At 33.7% G+C, this 19,673-nt stretch overlaps 1 protein-coding gene across 1 annotated transcript in view; it reads left to right on the top strand.

Annotated features, from left to right (window-relative positions):
- LOC120629508 overlaps window positions 1-16,677 on the top strand; it is a 28,438-nt gene extending 11,761 nt beyond the window's left edge. Inside the window, exon 2 of the mRNA XM_039898453.1 lies at window positions 15,682-16,677. Coding sequence (XP_039754387.1) covers window positions 15,692-16,570 — 879 coding nt within the window. The 5' untranslated portion in view covers window positions 15,682-15,691 and the 3' untranslated portion in view covers window positions 16,571-16,677. The remainder of the gene's footprint in view (window positions 1-15,681) is intronic.
- Window positions 16,678-19,673: the final 2,996 nt, after the last annotated feature.

Raw genomic sequence — 19,673 nt, 5'->3', positions numbered from 1 at the left:
AAAATAATAAATTTCAAAAACAGTTGATTTTGGCTGCAATACAGCTAACAATATTAACAATGTTGAAAAATATATCTAATTTTTTAACAGACTTTTTATAAATAAAGTATGTTTTTGAAAGTATATTACGCGATGACTTCTTCGCCAATAAGGAATTGTTTATGATGTTTTTTTTTGTTTGATAGTTTGTGGTTCACAGGTGGTACAACATAAATTTCATCTGAATTGATAAAAGCGATTCTTGAAAAAAAACAACTTACTGAATTACTTCCTGGTTTTATACGTTTAATACAATTCATTGTATTAAAATGAAATGGGTTTTTATATTTTTTTTAAATCCTATTATCCTTACACGAAATAATAAAACCTACATTATGAAACTAATTGAGGAAAATCCGCGTAATTACATAACTATGTTACTTATGCGGTTTTAGACGCATTTTTGTATAGCCGCCGACCGCAAGCTGTGCGCTAGGTTAATAGTCCAATCCTGAACGTAAGGGAAAGCCTGTTCGGTAATGTGTGGTTTAAGTTTAGCCGACTTGCTAACTTGTTTATTACCAGCCTAGCTTGCTACGTAAATATTACTAGCTGGTTAAATAAACGATACATTTATTTCCAGGGTAATTATAAAAGGTTGTTTTCCATTCCTCTTTAGAACACTTTTTTTCTGACACTTACAGGAACGATAGCTTATGTGTTATTATTCCGAATCCATGCATTATCATTATCATCAAAGCATTAACGGCCCAATTCAGGGCACGGGTCCCCTTTTAGAATGAGAAGGGTAAAGGCCGTAGTCAACCATGATGGCTAAAGGCGTATTGGTACACTTCACTTCCAACACTAAATGTTGATGTTGGAAAAGAGCAACTACTGAGTTTCTTGCCGGCTCTTCTCAGTAGAATCTGCTTTCCGAAACGGTGGTAGAGTCACTAGAAACATACATAATTGACGTTTCAAAACTGCTTATTACTTACGTACTTATAATGTAGGCCTACTTGAAATAAATTAATTTTGAATTTAATTTTTCACACGCCTTTGAGAACGTTATGAAAAACTCTCAGGCTGCTTAAGAAACCGCTCTATGTTTTGCTCAAAACAAAATTTTATTGAATCGTGTAAATTGAAGTGTGATTTAATCAGGAATATGGTTAAGAATAACATTGATTAGTTATTATGACTTTTTTTCAACCTCATGTAGCAGATGTAAGAAAAAAGCACATTAAACCATAGGTTTTGCTTCACAGAATTAGGAGCACACAGAAACCGTTTACACGACTAATATTGGAGCATCAAAAACCACTCCACTTTAAAGTTGTTTCTCGAACAGACGGTTAGACACTTCATAGCATTTAGCAGTTGAGAGTAAATATTTTACATCTAATGTTCGAAGCGTTGGCCAAAGAATGGGAAAATTAGAAAAGTTTGTGAGCTAGCAACATTCCGCATTCCGCACTTTTTTTGGACACAATGCACTGCACACAATAATGGCTGAACGAGGATTCTATATGTTCTTAACTCTGCATTAGGTTATTATCACTGCCATTATTAACCTGCATTGGAACAGAGTGACGTGTCTAAGTTCTTAACCCCTATCAACTCTCAACCTACAGTTTGTTATCCAATTGTTTTCCTTATCCTAAGGTTGCCTGGAAGAGATCGCTACGAAGCGATAAGGCCATCTTTTGTATACTGCTTCTGTCTGTTTTTTTTTTAATCTTCTTCTGTATTTTTATTTGTGTACAAATAAAGAGTATAAATAAAAATAAATAAAACTTTGAGAATGCATATGCCTATGCCAAGCAGTGGAACTACACAAGCTGAAGTAGCATAAGTAAGTAGAAAGACGGATGATAATCTTTAAAAACCAGCTTATAGTTTAAGAACTATTTGGGTTCTTAGTTTTTATCTCTATGTTGGAGTCCTATCGCGGTAAAAGAATTTGAAACTAATGTACTAGGTCCTTTTTCCAGATTCATAAATCTGTCGGTATTAATTAACTTTATATCTATTAGATATGGTTCGTTTTAACCTGTAGGAAGTGCCGAGATACATTTTAAGTGAAACGGATGGACTTTCTAAAGGCAGCCAGATAAATTGCTGATTTATTATATCGTCGGATTAACTGCCACATATTGAAAACGGGTAGAAAAAGGAGCAGAACTTCTATTTTTTCATCATAACCATTAAATTCAAATTCAAATTCATAATTTCTTTATTTATGTAGGCCTATCACAGGCACTTATGAAGCGTTCATACATATTTGTTTACATAATTGTAACGGGATGGTGATAACTTCGTTCGCCAACTTAAATCTAAAGCTACGAGGGTTCCAAACGCACCCTGGTCTAAGAAGAGCCCACAACAAACTTAGCCGGGTAAATTTATTATTTTGTTATCACCATCTTCCAGTAAATTTAAATTAAGCTATGAAGCTAGAGCAATTCACACCCAAGCTTTTTTATCGTTTAAATAATCCTTAATGTTATAATAGGATTTTTCTGTAAGCTTACGTTTTATATAAACTTTGAACTTATTGAGAGACAACTCAAAGATTTCATTTGGTAATTTGTTATAAAATAATATACAATTGCCCTTGAATGAATTTGCAATTTTGTGTAGCCTAGTAAACGGCACAACGAGTTTATTTTTGCTTCTAATATTTATATTGTTACAGTGCATTTTCTTTTTAAATTTTGTTATATTTTTATGGACATAAATTAAATTTTCATATATGTGCTGACTATGCACCGTCAACATATGTTAAACCCATTACCGGTCCACTACAGGCCACGGGTCTTCTCCCACAGTAAGAAGAGGCCGTTCGGCAGCCGATCGGCGCAGTGGGCATAAACCCTGTTTTCTGAGTCCAAGGCTGTGGGTCCGATTCCCAACACTGGAAAAATGTGTGATAAGCATGAATGCTACTCAGTGTCAGGTTGTTTATGTGTATATTGTAATGTACATCCCTACTAATATTATAAATGTCAATGTAAGTTTGTTTGTTACGCATTCACGCAAAAACTACTTAACCGATCCTCGTGAAACTTTGTACACATATTCCTAATAGTATTAGAAGTAATATAGGATGCTTTTTATCCCGAAATTAAGCTCAGTTCTCTTGGGAGAGGGGACGAAAGTGTTTGACGATTTTACACCAGGCTTAGCTATCCTAAATACATAAAGTGCTGCCATATTTATGAGGCACATGTCTTTCGAAAAACAAAAACAAAAGCGAACGAAGTCGCGGGCAACAGCTAGTTAATAATAAAAACATTCATCAGTTATCTTAGCACCCATACCACAAGTTACGCTTACTTTGGGGCAAGATGGCGATGTGTATTGTCTTAGTGTATTTATTTATTTATTTATTTATTATAAGCCTGTTACTAGAGATGACTTTAGTGGTGGCTAACTATGGGCCGTGCAAGATGGTTTAAAGTTATTAAGCAACGATGGCGTATATTCACGTAATCAACACCGGATATCAGAGTAACTAACATAACATTATTTTCGTATTTTTGGTTATTGCTATTTTCATTTTTTATTTTTTTTATTCTTAATTTTATATACCTTATTTTTATGTTTTAATTTAATTTTTTTTTTGTTATTATTACTTGTTGTTACATTCTTTTAATAGCCCCGGGGAGACGAATTGAGCAACTGTAATGTCTTCACGGGGTGCGTTGCTAAAGAAATAATTAAATAACTGACTGAGTCGCGGAGCTGAAGTGGCACATAGCTCGGAGGACTAATGGGCATTAGGTTCTAAGGTGCTGGAATGGAGGCCCTTCGCGTTGGTATGTCTTTTTTTATGGTTATAATTGGCGGACCAAGCAGATGCCACATCTGATGTTAAGTGGAATACCATCGACTATAAACAGAGCTACACTTCACAGAGCATGAAAGGTGCACGTCCTGCAACATGTCGCCTTATGTCAATAAATTTGAGACGGTCTAGTGGGAGGCTTTCGCCGTGGCTACTGCCGACAAAGACGTGCCGCTAAGCGATTCAGTGTTCCGGTGCGATGTCGCGTAGAGACCAAATTGGGGTATGACTACCATACGCTGTGGAGGTTACCATCTTAGACTGCATCATTACTTACCACCAGGTGAGATTGCAATCAAGGGCTAGCTTGTAGTGGAATAGAAAAAAAAAATTACGGCTTTTAAAGATTAGCGTTTTTAGTAAGTAAAAACATAGTTTTAAAATAAAAAGCCTTGGCAAAGCTCAAATGCAGAGGTTTAAATATTATACTACTTTAGACTACAATGGATAGTTATTTAAGTACCAAATATAACTTTTTACATTTTCAATCAGTGCGGTTAACACGAATTGCAAATAATAATATTAATAACTTTTTACATTTTCAATCAGTGCGGTTAACACGAATTGCAAATAATAATATTAATAAGTTTGTTCCAATTAACAGTTACACAGTAAATTAAAAATAGTACAAAATAAGGCAAACATAAGGTAATGTGTATCATGAAACCCAAATTCGATAATACTGCTATAGTGCAAGACTGAGAAAAGTTCTTGGCGAAGGTATATATGGGCGCAAATCGCCACCTGTCGGCAATAATTGGCGACTATTGATATTTACGTTTTAGTTTATCGTTAAAGTGAATATTTTATTATAAAAATATCTGAAATATATCGGATTTAAATTCAAATAGTTATTTGTAAACATGAAACCGCTACTTATTAGGGCCTGATATTTAATAGACACTGTTTTGACTGTTTGAATGTTTTAAAGATGTTTGATGTTCCATTTATTGTTAAACTACTTTATTTACTGTGAAAATGTTCAAATTAATATCTTATAGAATTAATATCATTATTCTGTATCAAACTTTATTATTTTATGCAATAAGTCTTTCTTTAATTCATTTTAAATCTGGCCTGCAGCGCCATCTTTAGACTGACTAATGTTTGTTGCAATTAAATGAACAAATCTCTGTATTATATAAATGATTAATCATTTTAAGTAATTTAAATTGATTAAACATTTATTATAAATATTAAGGAATATTTTAAGAATTATTTTGCAGTACCTAATTTTATTTGTTTGTTTCAAAAGAAGTTGTATTTGCTATATCCGTTTTAGCCATTGTAAGGAAACTATAAAAGCGTTTAATTTATGTAAATCGTCTCTGTTCTATACTAGCAATTGTGCGAAAATAAACTACGTGATATTTTGTGAGTTATTTTATTATAATGGACACCGAGCGTGAAAACCCTGGCGTATCGCCGACATATACATCACGCTAAGACTCCTACAACAGATAAGGAATATTTAAGCAGTAAGACGTAAAAAGGCTTATGCGGATTATAAATGTTATTAAAAATTAAACGCCATAGAAAAATGATTTGTGAATTTAATAAAAATTGCCAAACATAAACTGACTCTATTGCTTGGGGAAGTTGATGGGTCTTAAACAATGCTTACTTTAGTTTTATATTTTAGTACTAAAACTCATCATATTTCGTATGAGCCTACTCATAATATAATAGTTTATGCTTCATGAAGGAAAACCGTAAAATAATGATTTCCTTAATTAGCGGTTAACAAAGGCCAAGGTCATTTAAAAAAAGATAAAATAGGTAATATTGTGTTAGTGTTTATTCGTTTCCCTACTTCCCTAATAAAGCTGAAGAAGTATTTGATTTTTGAGGAAGGCTATATATATCTAAGGGGGATAAATGTTTATTTATTTGAATGCACTAATCTCTGGAACTAAATAACAAATAATAATAATAATATTTAGTATTAGTATTTATTATTTAGCTCCAGAGATTAACTACTAGTCTAATTTAAAAAAAAATCTTTAAATAGCATGCAATATTCATAGGTAGATAAATTATGGTACACTTATATCTTATTATTTGTAACATATGAGGTAACGTAGTAGTTCTCATTATCTAAGTTTATTATTTTTATGAAAAGTAGGAAAATTATTATTCAAAATTCAACACAATTCGTAATAAAATAAAATGTAAATAATGTTATATAATCGGTATTAATATGTCAATAAAATTTAATGTCAAATAGGAGGATCATTATAAACTTCCATTTTATTTAAAAAAACTTACTTTTCTTTATTTTTATTCCACTACAAGTTAGCCTTTAACTGCAATCTCTGTAACATCGGCCAAAGCCTCCCACAACGCCAGACCACAGAAAATTCAGAATATAATATAAGTTCCCAAATTGCTCTTATCGGAAATCGAACCCGGTACCTCCTAATTAAATTCAAAGCGCTCACCGTTTCTCCAGAGAGGTTGATATACTTAACATATAAGAAGTTGTACCTGGTTGTACATTCGTAGGGTAGTTGTTATAAGCATGCTTACCTAACTAAGTTTCAAAACAGTCTCAATCTATGAGAACAGTTTAAGTGATCATAATAAAAAAGCGGCTTACACGTATCTGTATTAGCATTAACATTGCGAACGAACTATTAATATCCGTATTCAATTACATGATAATCAGCGTAGCCGTTTAAGCGTGGGAGAGCTGCTTGCTTTCGCGTATCTCTTATTACTGGCCATCTCTATTCTACACGAGTTTAGATGAACCCATAAGCAAATAAGCTACTATTTGCCTGGGAAAATGTTAAGTTGATCAGCATATTTCATACGTTTTTTTTTTAAATAATAATATTTATTTATTTGCCAAATTGTGGGTACATAACAAGTGCACATTTCATCAAACAGACCGTTCACAATCGACTGTCACAGACAGTGTGTTATGAAAATTAAGCTTGATTTGCTATACTCCGCGAACAGCAGCAGAATCTGTATGGTGTAATTTATAATTACTTCAATCCGTATACACCACACCAAACAGATCCTCGGCAATGTACCCTCTACGCACGTTTCGCTCCGAAACCGGAGCATCCTCAGGAGATGTTTACAATGAATAATTGTTAAGTCAACATCTCCTGTGGATGCTCCGGTTTCAGAGTACAGATTCTGCTGCTGTTGGCGGAGTATAGCAAATTAAGCTCAATTTTCAAAATGTATAATGGATTTCCGCAAAGTAACGCCTGCTTCTATCCAATATACAGAGAGTGTACAAATATTTTTAAAATAAAATATAAATTACAATCACAAATGTTGTTGTACGGTTGTAATAAAATATAAATTACAATTACAAGTGTTGTTGTTGTTTTATTCCACTAGTTACTTGACGATTGCATCTTACCTCATGTTAAGTGATTATACAGACACAGATGGTAGCGAGCTAACCTGTTAAAGATTTGACATTTATATTAAACTCTAACCGCTATGGTTTCTACGTGGTATTGTACTGGAACGTAAGGTTGTACCAAGCTATGGCCAAAGCCTTCCACCAGATCACAGATACCTATCACTATACAAGCCTCTGTATTGTCCGAGAGGGGGTTCAAGCTGTCCTGATCCCAGCCTCGTTTTAGCCGTAAAATATATTACTTATCTAAAAACCTGCCCAAATGTTTACGAGCGTTTTGCGTGAAATCGCATTCTAACCGCTGCATCCTTTTTAACTATACGATGAAAAAAACAGATTTATTTTTTATTAAATAATTTGAATTATTCCTTATTATTTTGTTTTAAATATATTATTTTTAAGTTGTATAAGTTTGGAGGTTTGGTTTGGAGTACGTAAAGTTGTATGTACCTAAAAATATATAATGATATATTAGATGTACCAGTGTAATAATATGAATAAAATTTTATCGAGTTTTAAATGGATGTCGATTACCACATGGATTTATAAAAATTAAGTTGATTATTTTATATTTCGGTATCGAGTACCAAAGTCATTGATCCTGAATTCTTATGGCTGCTACACAATATCTGTTAAAAAAATGTTTTAAAAAAAGACTTTCATGTTGAACCCAACTTTCATCAACTTATTTTTATTTTTGTTCCTAGTGGTGAGTGATGATGCAGTCTAAGATGGTCGACATCGCACCGGAACACTAAAGCGCTTAGCGGCACGTCTTTTCCTGTAGGGTGGTAACCAGCCAGGCCAAAGAAAATTCAGAAACAATAAAATCCCAAATTGCCCCTGCCGGGAATCGAACCCGAGACCTCCTCATTAAATTCACAGCTCTCACCGTTGCGCTAGAGGTCGTTAAATATTTATGACAAACATTCTGCCCTTTAACGGCCGTTTGCAGGGCACGGCCCATCTTAGAATGAGAAAAGTTAAGACTGTAGCATATTAACTGTTGAATATATTCTATATAAGTTTTATTCAACTTAGGACTTGACTATTATTATTTATTTAATGAAAAATAAACATTTTTATGTTAACATAACAATATCTGTTACGGCGTAACAAAAACCCAGTCGGGTTTATCCGTACACCGGTATTCATCGTTAAGCGCTCGGAATTATAACTAGGTAAAGTATTTTAAAGCTACATAGAAATATGACGGGTAGTTCTAAAAAAATATAAAAAAAAAAATTAAAAAATATAAAATAAAAATTCTTTTTTTGACTAACCGCTAAATAAACACTAATGATAAATTTCACGTTTTGGCAGTTGGTGCTCATGAAATATATCTCCACATGCGGTTTAAATAAGATTGTCGATAACAAGCAACACGCTTCCAAAGTTAAAAACAAAACATAATAGTAATAGCACCTGCATATTAAACATGATGGTTCGTACATCGATTTAATATGTTACTTTTGGCTTTGTACTTCGGTACATACTCGTAAATATAGAATTTGTGAAAAAAAATGTCCTCTAAAAGGACCACCAGAATTTCAGAAGGGGAATAGCAAGAAGATAAGCAGCAGCAGTAGCTTTGAAAAATTCAATCAATTTATGAAATGTTTTCTTGATGATAAGACGTCCCATTAAAAGTTTTTGCGTTCCGGAACGATGCTTTCCCAACTGTAATAATCAATTATTTATTAATAACGAATACTACCCATTGCCTATATACCTACTTATGTGACCGAATAAAAATACAAAATTGTTTAGTGTACTTATATTGTAATCCTAAGGTAGAAGTGAATTTAAATTAAGTACGCCTCTTAATATCATCATGGCGTCAAATTAGTGTACCAAGCAAAAAGTGTCGATGACAGTAATCAGTTGTACTTAAATACACTTTAATCGGCGCAATGAGATTAATATAATTACACTTGGCTCGGATACTCGTTATAATTCTATTTAATGCTCTCGATGTTTAGTCTAAACGTGTTATTATGAATGTATTCGCACCATAATCTCGATGTACAGGTACGCCGTTAAAAATAGATAATTTTTCGAATAACGAGCTTTATAATGGTAGTAAATAAAAATCAATTATTTTCATGTCAAACCAATACCGGCTCATTACAGGGCACGGGTCTCTTGCCACACTTTGGTTAAGGACGTAGTCCATACTGGCCCAGTTCGGATTTGTGGACTCCACACACCATAGAGAAGATTAAAGAGAACTCTCAGGCATGCAGGTTTCTTCACGATTCCTGTTTTCTTTGCATAGTACCCATTGCAGTTATTTTTCGATGTGGGTTTTTTCTACTTTCGGGTTTAGCTTTTTAAATAACCAAAGGTATTTTTAAAAATATTAATCTGGTATCAGTTAGCAGACGACTAGTTTGGATAGAAGCAGGCGCAAAGAAATTGCGGAATTCCATGATGTGAAATTAAGCTTAACTTGCTATACTCCGCCAAAAGTAGGAGAATCATAGACCTTCGACAATGACTCTTGTTAAGAGTACATTGCTGTAGATCTATATGGTGTGACTTTTGCTTCAAAACAATTCAGTAAAATTATCACGTTAGAATAAATTGTGAAAATTACATCTAACGAAAATTTCAAGTAGGTATTATTAAATATAATAAACTTTCTTAGCTTAAAAATACATGTATAAAAATATAAAATTTTATTTATTCTCGACGACTCCTACAAATCATCAAAAAAAGTGCAAACTGCAATGTTTCATTCTGCAATCGAATCCAGTCGTACCTATCACTTACTCTCAAGCTAATTTTCAGCCCGAAAATTTTACAGTTCCTATCCAGGGATAAATAAGATAGAAAAAATAGCTTCGATGTCTTCTTATTTTGGCTTTCGATGACTTTTTATAATTGAGGAGGATTGATTTTTTTTAACTTTTTAATGTACAACCAAAAAATCGGTTCACAAAAGGCGTGCTTAACGTTAAAGCATTTTGCCAGCTAACCTAAGGACGTGCGAGGAAAACGAGTGTGGGTGTGGCAAAACAAAACTTATAAAATTATAAAGTATTACATGAAAAATTCACACGGTAACTTTTAATAGCAACAGATACAGTCGGTGCGCGTGCGAAACCGCAGTCGGAGTTGGTCGGTAATTTATATTTCTGAAAGTCTATACAGGTACTTAGCTTTCGCAAAAAAACAACTAAAACTAATATGGAAAATGTATGTAAGGGTAATGAGCTAAGTAGACACGGAATGAAAACCACATACGTTTGCGGTGCGTGCCTAATGCTACTGGAATTACTAGAAAAGGCAGTAAGAGAGGGATAAGCTAATTTTTTGTTATTATTTTATACTAGTTCTGCTTGTAGCTTTGTTAGCGTGTACTGTATCCCTATATCTATTAAATACCAAAATTGTGCGTTAAAAAATTCCAACTAAAAAGTTATTTTTCTGTCAACATTATTCGAGCAGTGACAAGCGCTGTGGTCTACTAAGGGAGTTCTGGGAGGCACAGTTTTCTATCCCTAGCTGTGGCAATACGGGAATTAATAATTTCTGAATTTTTTCCGTTCTGTTCGGTGTCTGTTTTGGAAGCTTTGGTCGTGGCTAGTCGCCACCCTACCTGTCAAGAGGTTCTGATTTAGAATCAAAACCAACAAGGGGTATAGATTATTTAACATCTTTGAATAAAGTCAAGGTTATTTTCTTTACAGTCATGTCTGAGTTGTTGTGGTCATCATGAAGTGACTTTGTTTGTAGCAGATGTTATTTGCTTCGCGGCCTTTCGGCCCTTAGAGCAGACAGCCTGTTAAACTCATGAAAGGGGCCGCCCAAAGTGGATTTGACTTGATAAGGTTTGAGTAGTAAACTATATCGGGATAAAAAGAATGATTAGTATTATTTCGAGAAGGAAGAACATATATAGACATAACATAAACATAAATATAAAATTTATAAATTAAAAAATGTAGCAATATAACAAGTATGCATAAAATAACAACTTAACCTAACTTTTTTCTCTCTTCATTCCTTTTAGTTGACGGCCAATCGGCGCAGTGGGCAGCGACCCTACTTTCTGAGTCAAAGGCCGTGGGTTCGATTCCCACAACTGGTAAATGTTTGTGTGATGAACATGAATGTTTTGCAGTGTCTGGGTGTTTATATGTACTTTATAAGTATTTATGTATATTATTCATAAAAAAAATATTCATCAGTCATCTTAGCATCCATAACACAAGCTACGCTTACTTTGGAGCTAGATGGCGATGTGCGTATTGTAAAAAATAAAAAAAATAAAAGTTAGCGATCTAAATTATGTAGCATGTTGATCCCGAAACCATTGATTTATTATGCTACTATTGTAAGCTCACTGCACGAAAATTCAGAAATTATAAATTCCCAAATTGCTCCTGCAGGGAATCGAACCCGGGTCCTCCTTAAACTCATAGCGGTCGCCGTTGCGCGTAAGTTGTCAAAACAACAATTGCTCGATCTTTGATCAAGTTACACTACTCGAACCTATTAAGTTTTTCTGACATCAACCGCGAACAGTGTATACGACATCTCATTAATCACTCATTTGCTTAAACCTCGACGACAGCCCATGATGGAATGTTTACATTAAATGTGTAATGGATAAAAAAACGTACAGTTCAATGCGCGACTTCTTTTTACTTGATAGTCTTGTAGATACTTGTATTACCGCCTATTGCGCAGATACTATCTTGGCGGATGCTTTTGATACATTTTTTGTTCTGTTTGTTTTAATTTGTTGAGACTATTGCGTACCTTACGAGAAATGCAGCGAGAGAGTTCATATCAATCTATTACCGGCCCACTAAGTTCTAGGTACGCGTCGCGTAGCGTAGGTACTATGCGCGAGTCTGTCTTTTGTCTTCAATGGTGCGATTATAAGTAAACACTTAGAAAAATATGCTTCTTTTAATTTAATATTTTAACAGGGTGATTCCTTATGAAATATACTTAAGCACCCTTCAACAGTAACTATAACAACAGTAACAACTAAATAGTGTACCCCACCTATTTGTTTTCTTTTTAGTTTTTCTAATCTATAGGGCAAGGGTCTCGTCGCTTAATGAGAAGGGGTTAATCTGTAGTCCTCTACGCCAGTGCAGATTGGTGGACTCCATACACCTTTCAGAACATTATGGAGAACTCTCAGGCATGCAGGTTTCCTCACGATGTTTTCCTTCACCGCTGACGCAAGTGATTATTTAATTACTAAAACGCACGTAACTCAGACAAGTTAAAGGTCCGTGCTGGGATTCGAACTCTGCCCCCCGAAAGTGAAGTCGAGCTCCTACTCACTGGGCTACCACCGCTTATTATTCTCATCTATATAGAAATGTAATTATGTCCGTAAGCGAAATTCAATGCCCAGCAGGATTTTCATCCAAGGTTTTTAGTAAAGAGGACAGAAATGTTTAGAAAGAAAAATAATATAGGTTCAAAAAATTGTATAAGTTTAAATAACAAATGTCTTATATCTTTAAATTCGTAATATAAACAAACATTATAAACAAATAAATAATGTGTCATAAGTAAACAAATGAAAACCGAAATAATACTTCACTGGCTTTAGAGGTACATTATGTACTGGCTCTGAGAATTATATGTAAAACCGAAAACGCGTATTAATAGTGTTTGCGTAAACCACTGCCATAGTTTTTACTGAAAGAGATATAAAATCTCACTACATCTCACCAGCGGGGGAGGGGGGACATAAAATTAAAAAAAACACCTCACGTAATTTATGGACGCCCCCTTAAGTAAACGTCGCGTAGCGTAGGTACTATGCGCGAGTCTGTCTTTTGACTTCAATGGTGCGATTATAAGTAAACACTTAGAAAAATATGCTTCTTTTAATTTAATATTTTAACAGGGTGATTCCTTATGAAATATACTTAAGCACCCTTCAACAGTAACAACTAAATAGTGTACCCCACCTATTTGTTTTCTTTTTAGTTTTCCTAATCCTAAGGTTGCCTGGCAGAGATCGCTACTTAGCGATAAGGCCGCCTTTTGTATCCTGCTTCATTCTTCATGTGTTTGTTCTTTTTTTGTCTTGTTTCTTTGTTTGAGTGGTGTACAAATAAAGAGTATAAATAAATAAATAAATAATAAACAGTGATTCGTAATTCGTTTACACGTTGTGTAGTAGGTAGTATATATTTTTGTCGTAGCGGAAATATCTTTAGGTGTTAAATTATAAAAATTTAAGTACTTATCTAGCTACCGTGACCCACGGAATACGTAATTAAACGCTAAAAACTTATGCTTGTCCAATAAATGGGTTTGGCGGGCTTGATTAACACATATTGGTTGTAATCTGCTTAACACCAGCTTCCTAACTTTAGCCTACCACAGAAAAACTATCAATACCTAACAATAAGTATTGGCCCGAGCCGGGAACACAGTCCAGGACCTCATGATTGGCATGAAGGCAGTCACCAAATGTTAAGTTCATAAAAACTCACTCTGCAAAGTGTTAACAAGAAACCTCTTAATTAATTACAAAAACGTTCTTCGCTTAGTATGTAAGAATCACTTACATCACTGATAAGACTTTTTGTATGAGCACTTACACGATATGCAATAAAATAATTATCGTGAAACGTTTACTTTTTTCGAGTCGGTGGATAGCATTTTTTCTCCGTAATTTGCGCAATCATGCATTTAACGAGATCAAATTGTGCCAATTAGTCGCAGAACATGGTCTAAAATTTTAATTCGAAGATAAAACTATGTAATGAGTTCTAGGCATTTGTGATCTCCTTTTTGTATTGGAATTGCAACGATTAAAGTGTTTGCACTTCTTTGTGAAATAAACAAAAACCTGCCGACGTTCAATTATACTATAATTAATCAACCAAACAAAACATAAAACACACAAAACCAAATTGCTAACAAAGAACTAATGAAATAATTTTGATCGTAAAAAATACTGCTGATTTCCAAAACTTTATTTTTCCAGAAAAAAATGCCTACCAATACTTAATATACATACATACAGTTAAATTTCTTAATAAATATTCATGTGTACGTTATAGGTAGGTACATTCTTTTATATTTGTAATTGTGATTCAATGCAATTTTCTTGTCAAGGCGGTGTCATCGTTTCTCCACAGTTAACATTCCTCAAAATTTAACAAGAAAATAGGTAAACAATCGCGTGAGACTGCATCAAACGAAAAATCCTGATGAATTAATGAATTCTAAGTAATAGAACTGAAAATAAAATATAGTTTTACCATTTTTCAACGCTTCAAATAGATTTCGGGTAAGATGTTGTATGGGATCATGCGACTGTTCTTTAATCCATAATTAATATTATAAATGCAAAAAGAAGAAAGAAAGTGCATTTTATTGTTTGTTTGTTTCTGCTTACTTTACGCCTTAACTAAGAAACTAATTGATTTGACTTTTGGCATAGAGTTAGTTAAAAGGACGTGGAGTAACATATATTATCATATACCTATTTTTTAACCAAGGAAAACAATCGGTTCCAAACGCGGACGAAGAACCCGGTCAACAGCTTGTTAAAATAAACGAAATATAATGTTGGTGAAGTTATACTTCTTTTGGCGCATTAGAGAATAATGATGAGAATATTTTTTTACGATGCGCGCGCACACCGTCACAAAAAAACCGTCCCTGAAGCTATTGTCAACATTTATTGTTTTACTCATTCCGGTGATTTAATTGATTCAATTGTACAAGAATCTCAAACTTTAGTATTGAGTGAAATTCCGATAACTAGATAATGCATTATAATAAAACTTTCAATGTATTAAATGGGTACCCGTGTCGTTTTTTCTACAAAGGTAGAATAAGGCGAAAGATAAAAATTTTGAGAAGATTTTTATTCTACCGCAATGAGTTTTTCCTGCTTTTTACTAGGTTGCGAAGATTAGTTTTTCCGGTATAGAAGTACAATACTTAATCTCTATACGCCGAAGCATTGCTCAAGGCTGCCCCAAAGTATGACAAACAGAAAAAAACACTGCATTCATACAATAGTATGACTTTATAAATTGAGTAAGCATTAGGTATATGTATATTACAAATAAATCATCGCAGACGGACTCCTGTAAGTGGCAGCAACGAGAATAAGTAATGGATACAAATTGTTTTTGTTTGTTTGTATCGTCTATTTGCCAACTGCAAATCGATTAGCACTACGAGCGACGGACTTGTAATTTATCTCAGTCTGACAACGCGTTGAAAAATAGAAAACATAGCACCGACACTTCTTATTATGTGTGAAATATTATGACTAACTGACAAATGACTCCAGTCTCATTTATTTTTCATTTGATTTATATTTGTAATTGTAACGCTTTAAGAATGGAAAGTGTATTACAATGAAAAATCAGCTACCTCCAAGTTAATCATCAATTTTGATTTTGTGAGCCAGTTTACTTTCAGTTTATTAAAGTATCTTTACTCTTCTTTCCAGATAAACCAAGATGAAAACTTCAATTTTGCTGCCCGTCCTGATACTGCTTAACATAATGTACCAAGCCCGAAGCGCTCCTTCTAGAAGATCACGTGACGCCGCTTTGCCCGAAGAAACTGAAAGTGGACGACAAAGCAAACTTGAAGATAAGTTTAAGGAAACTACAACAAAAGCTCCAGAACCCACGCATAGAAGGAATAAAGCACTAAACCTTTTTGGAGGATACTATCCTTCGTTCTTATCATCCGGCCTGGATTATTCTGAAGATGACGACGATGATGTCACTTTCTCTGTTAACGACGACCGTTTCGAAGACGATGACTTATCACGAACAATTCCGTCTAAACGCCGCCAGCAGAACAAGAAAAAGAACGGAGCGGATTCTTTCCCAAATGACAATCTGAACTCTCTCCAGTACGATAATTCTCCTATTTTCTACATAAGATTGCCACCTACACCGTATATGTTTGTGCCAGGATTGGGATACGTGTCGCAACCGCCAACAATCGGACCCCCCATGCCACCAATGCTCCCACAAGTTCCCCAACAAGCTGATCCGTTCATAAATCTACCAATCGACTTCATTTCCAATGGTAAACCAACAGGTGTATATCAGTGGAGCGGCGCTCCTGGTTACCCACAACCTCAGCAAATGCCTTTAGATCCCTACGGCTATGGCCCTTCACAGCCTATGATGCCGCCCTCTCGACCAAGCTATAATGCACCTTCTTACTCTAAACCCAAGCCGAAGCCAGCGCCAACTAATTCCAAGGTCACTAATTTAAAAGGCCCATATGTGTTTAATGGAAAACCAGGAGATAGTGTTTACGTACTTCGAGACACGTACAACTCAATATATTCCGATGCCCTTCAGAATTTCTACCCTTAAAATATTCTGTGGTGTATTTTTAGGAAATAATAATGACTCGTATCGAGTCGTCGTTAACATAAATATTTTTCTAGGCCAGCCACATGTTTGCACTTAGTGATACGCAGGAAAAGTTGTGTTTTATTATTTAAAATATAAAAGTAGTTAAAAATATATATTTTTTGTATTAATTAAATAAAATAGTTTTTATTAGCTTCGATCAATGAAATACTAGATCCGAATAAAGTGTCCACGAAATATGGAATCTCACCCACAATAGGGTAATATATTTTCGTTAGTTTGCTACTGAACAAAACAAAAAAGCAAAATCAGTGCTGCAGTATTTTTAGCTAAAAATAATATATTATAAAAAAACGGACACTTTTTCTCATCGTTTAATTTATATGGTACTGCACATCTAGTACATTATTAATCGAAGAACAATAGAAATATTAAACAAATGCAATTAGATGACATTAACGTACAAAGGACTCCATCATTTTATAATATGTATAAAAAATTTGGTCAAATTAAAGGACTAATATTATCATAGTATTTTTATCTGTAGTTGAAAATGTTTTGCTATTTTTGTGATGATAAATATAGAATATTAAGTAGACAATAAATAATAGTAAGACATGCACCAATTTTAATTATTACACATAGGTTACTGTTCAAATTAATCTTATTGACTTACATATTATCAATAGATCTGTCATCAGATTATGTCTACGTCGGTTGATCAATTGTATCCTCTCTGGTACGATACCAGATGCAAAAATAAAATTACTATCTAACTAGTAAAATCAACTTCACAATAATGACTGGTGGACATGACAAATCGTTAGTGATAAAGATAGAATAAATATTATCGGATGAAAAGCCCTAATGTAATGCCTTGATGTAATTAAATGGTGTGTTGTTTAAACACTGGAGATTATAAATATTTACATAAGTGATTAGTAATAAGTAATTATAGATAGGTATATTTGTAAAGAGCATAAGCTTATAATTATAATTAGTTTGCACGACTTTGTAGTAAAATATGCCTACATGTTAATAAGGACAGTATATTTATGCAATAAGGATAGGGAGTAGGTATAGATACAAGGCTAAAACGAGGGGGTAAATATGTCAATTTCGTATAACATACCTATACTCATTTCTATTTTCATAAAACTAAGAACAAAACTTAAGACCTTTGGTCATGGAGAGAATAATTTAAATAGCATTTTAAACGTGTACTGTGTTTTGTCACGCTTTGAAATTTGAAACTAGCTAGTAGCTGAGTAGGACAAAACACCGCATAACAACTATTTACACTTCAGGAACAGATGTGTTTATTATAAATGCTGTCAGAATTTATATGTTAAGAACCCCCTTTAAAACTAGCCTTATAAATAAATATGTTTTTAATTTTTTTTATCGTAAAAACACTTAAGATCCAAAAAATTATCCGTCCGTTAAGTAGGTGGTAGTTATACTTAAATAATAATAAAAAACTATAAATTATTATTATTAATATTGACTGGCTGACTAAATTAAAAGTCATACAGCATTGTAAATTATTTAAAAAATAAAGAAATTTAATTTTTTCTTTATTTCCAGAACATTAAACTACTTTCATTATGCATGTTATTTTAATTGTAGGGGTTGTGCAAATTTTTTTATTTAATTAAAAGTAATAAGGTAGCTTTAGTTCTTTAATCTTCTGCCAGTGCTCAGATAATTACGATTATTAACGAAATAAGGTCACAAGGACTTCTTAATTGAAATGCTATAAAATGAGTATTTAATTCAAACCTTAAGTAGGTACCTAATTTTTAGATAACCTTGAACTAATAATATTTTAAAGTGTACTGTGTGAATTGCGTCAAAACTTTTTTTTAATAAATTATTATATTATTTTATTGCAAGTTTGCATCTATATTAGTAAAATCTTTATCATTATTATTTATTGAAATTTAATTTATTATTATTTTCTTTTTTTTTATCAATTACCTATCTCTACAACTTTATTTTAATTAAATAATTATTATGACGAATAATTTTGTTTTATTTCTTACTTGCCAGCGCATACCAACTATATCTGAAATATTCAGTAAACTAACTTTCACGTATTTCATAAAGTCCAATAAAAATACTATTTATTGGACTTTAGCAAAAATCTGCTGGTAAATGTTATTAACTTTAAAATAAATATTATAAAAAAAATAGCATTTGTTACGCATAGCTTGTGTGCTAAAATTATTTTTTGACATGAAATAGTTTGGCCATAGGACATTTAATCCCGGCAGAATAAAAGGATTAGGATCAAACCGCGGCGTTGACCATGATCCTCAGTGGATTTCAAGTTTAAGGTTGGATTTACACCAGACTTTGAGTTAGCTGAGCGGTGAGAGGATGCCTAGCGGAGCTATGAAACCACGTAAATGTTTCCTTTACATAAACAGCACCGGAAACAGAAAAATTTTGTTAAGTTTTGGAAGGAAACTAAGGCTTTTAATTATAAACAAAGAAAGCCTATATTAGTAGACGGCTTGCAGTGTCACGAACAGATAGCCAATATGTTTGCAAGTAAGTTTAAAGTCCAACCGCTGCAGGTGGATCCGATGTGGAGGGGTAATAACTATTCCTAATTCTTACCCAACCCTGGTAGTGTTCAAATACAGTTTTCGGCTAGTGAGGTAACCGATATTGTGACTAAAATGAAAAGGGGAAAAAGCCCAGGCTATGATGATGTGAGTATAGAGCATATATTATACGGAGGAAGACTACTTCATGAGAAGCTCTGTGGTTTATACAACCTATGTATAAGGTATTCTTATCTTCCACACCTCTAACTATCGCCCTATTTCCCTGGGTACGATGATTGGTAAGAATTTGGAACGCCTTGTACAACCTAAACTAAAATGTGGTTATTGATGATGCACAGTTTGGTTTCCGACCTGGTCTCTCGACGGACTCAGCCATCGTCAGTTTAAAACACACGATACAGTATTACACAAAACGTGACACCTCTATTTATGCGTGTTTTCTAGACCTGAGCCGGGCATTTGACCTGGTAAATTATGATATTCTCTGGGAGAAACTGTTCCAGTCTCAGGTCCCCAACGAAATTGTG

Source organism: Pararge aegeria, chromosome 14, assembly GCF_905163445.1.
Source record: "Pararge aegeria chromosome 14, ilParAegt1.1, whole genome shotgun sequence".
Lineage (NCBI taxonomy): Eukaryota > Metazoa > Arthropoda > Insecta > Lepidoptera > Nymphalidae > Pararge > Pararge aegeria.
This window is presented reverse-complemented; position numbering and strand designations above follow the sequence as displayed.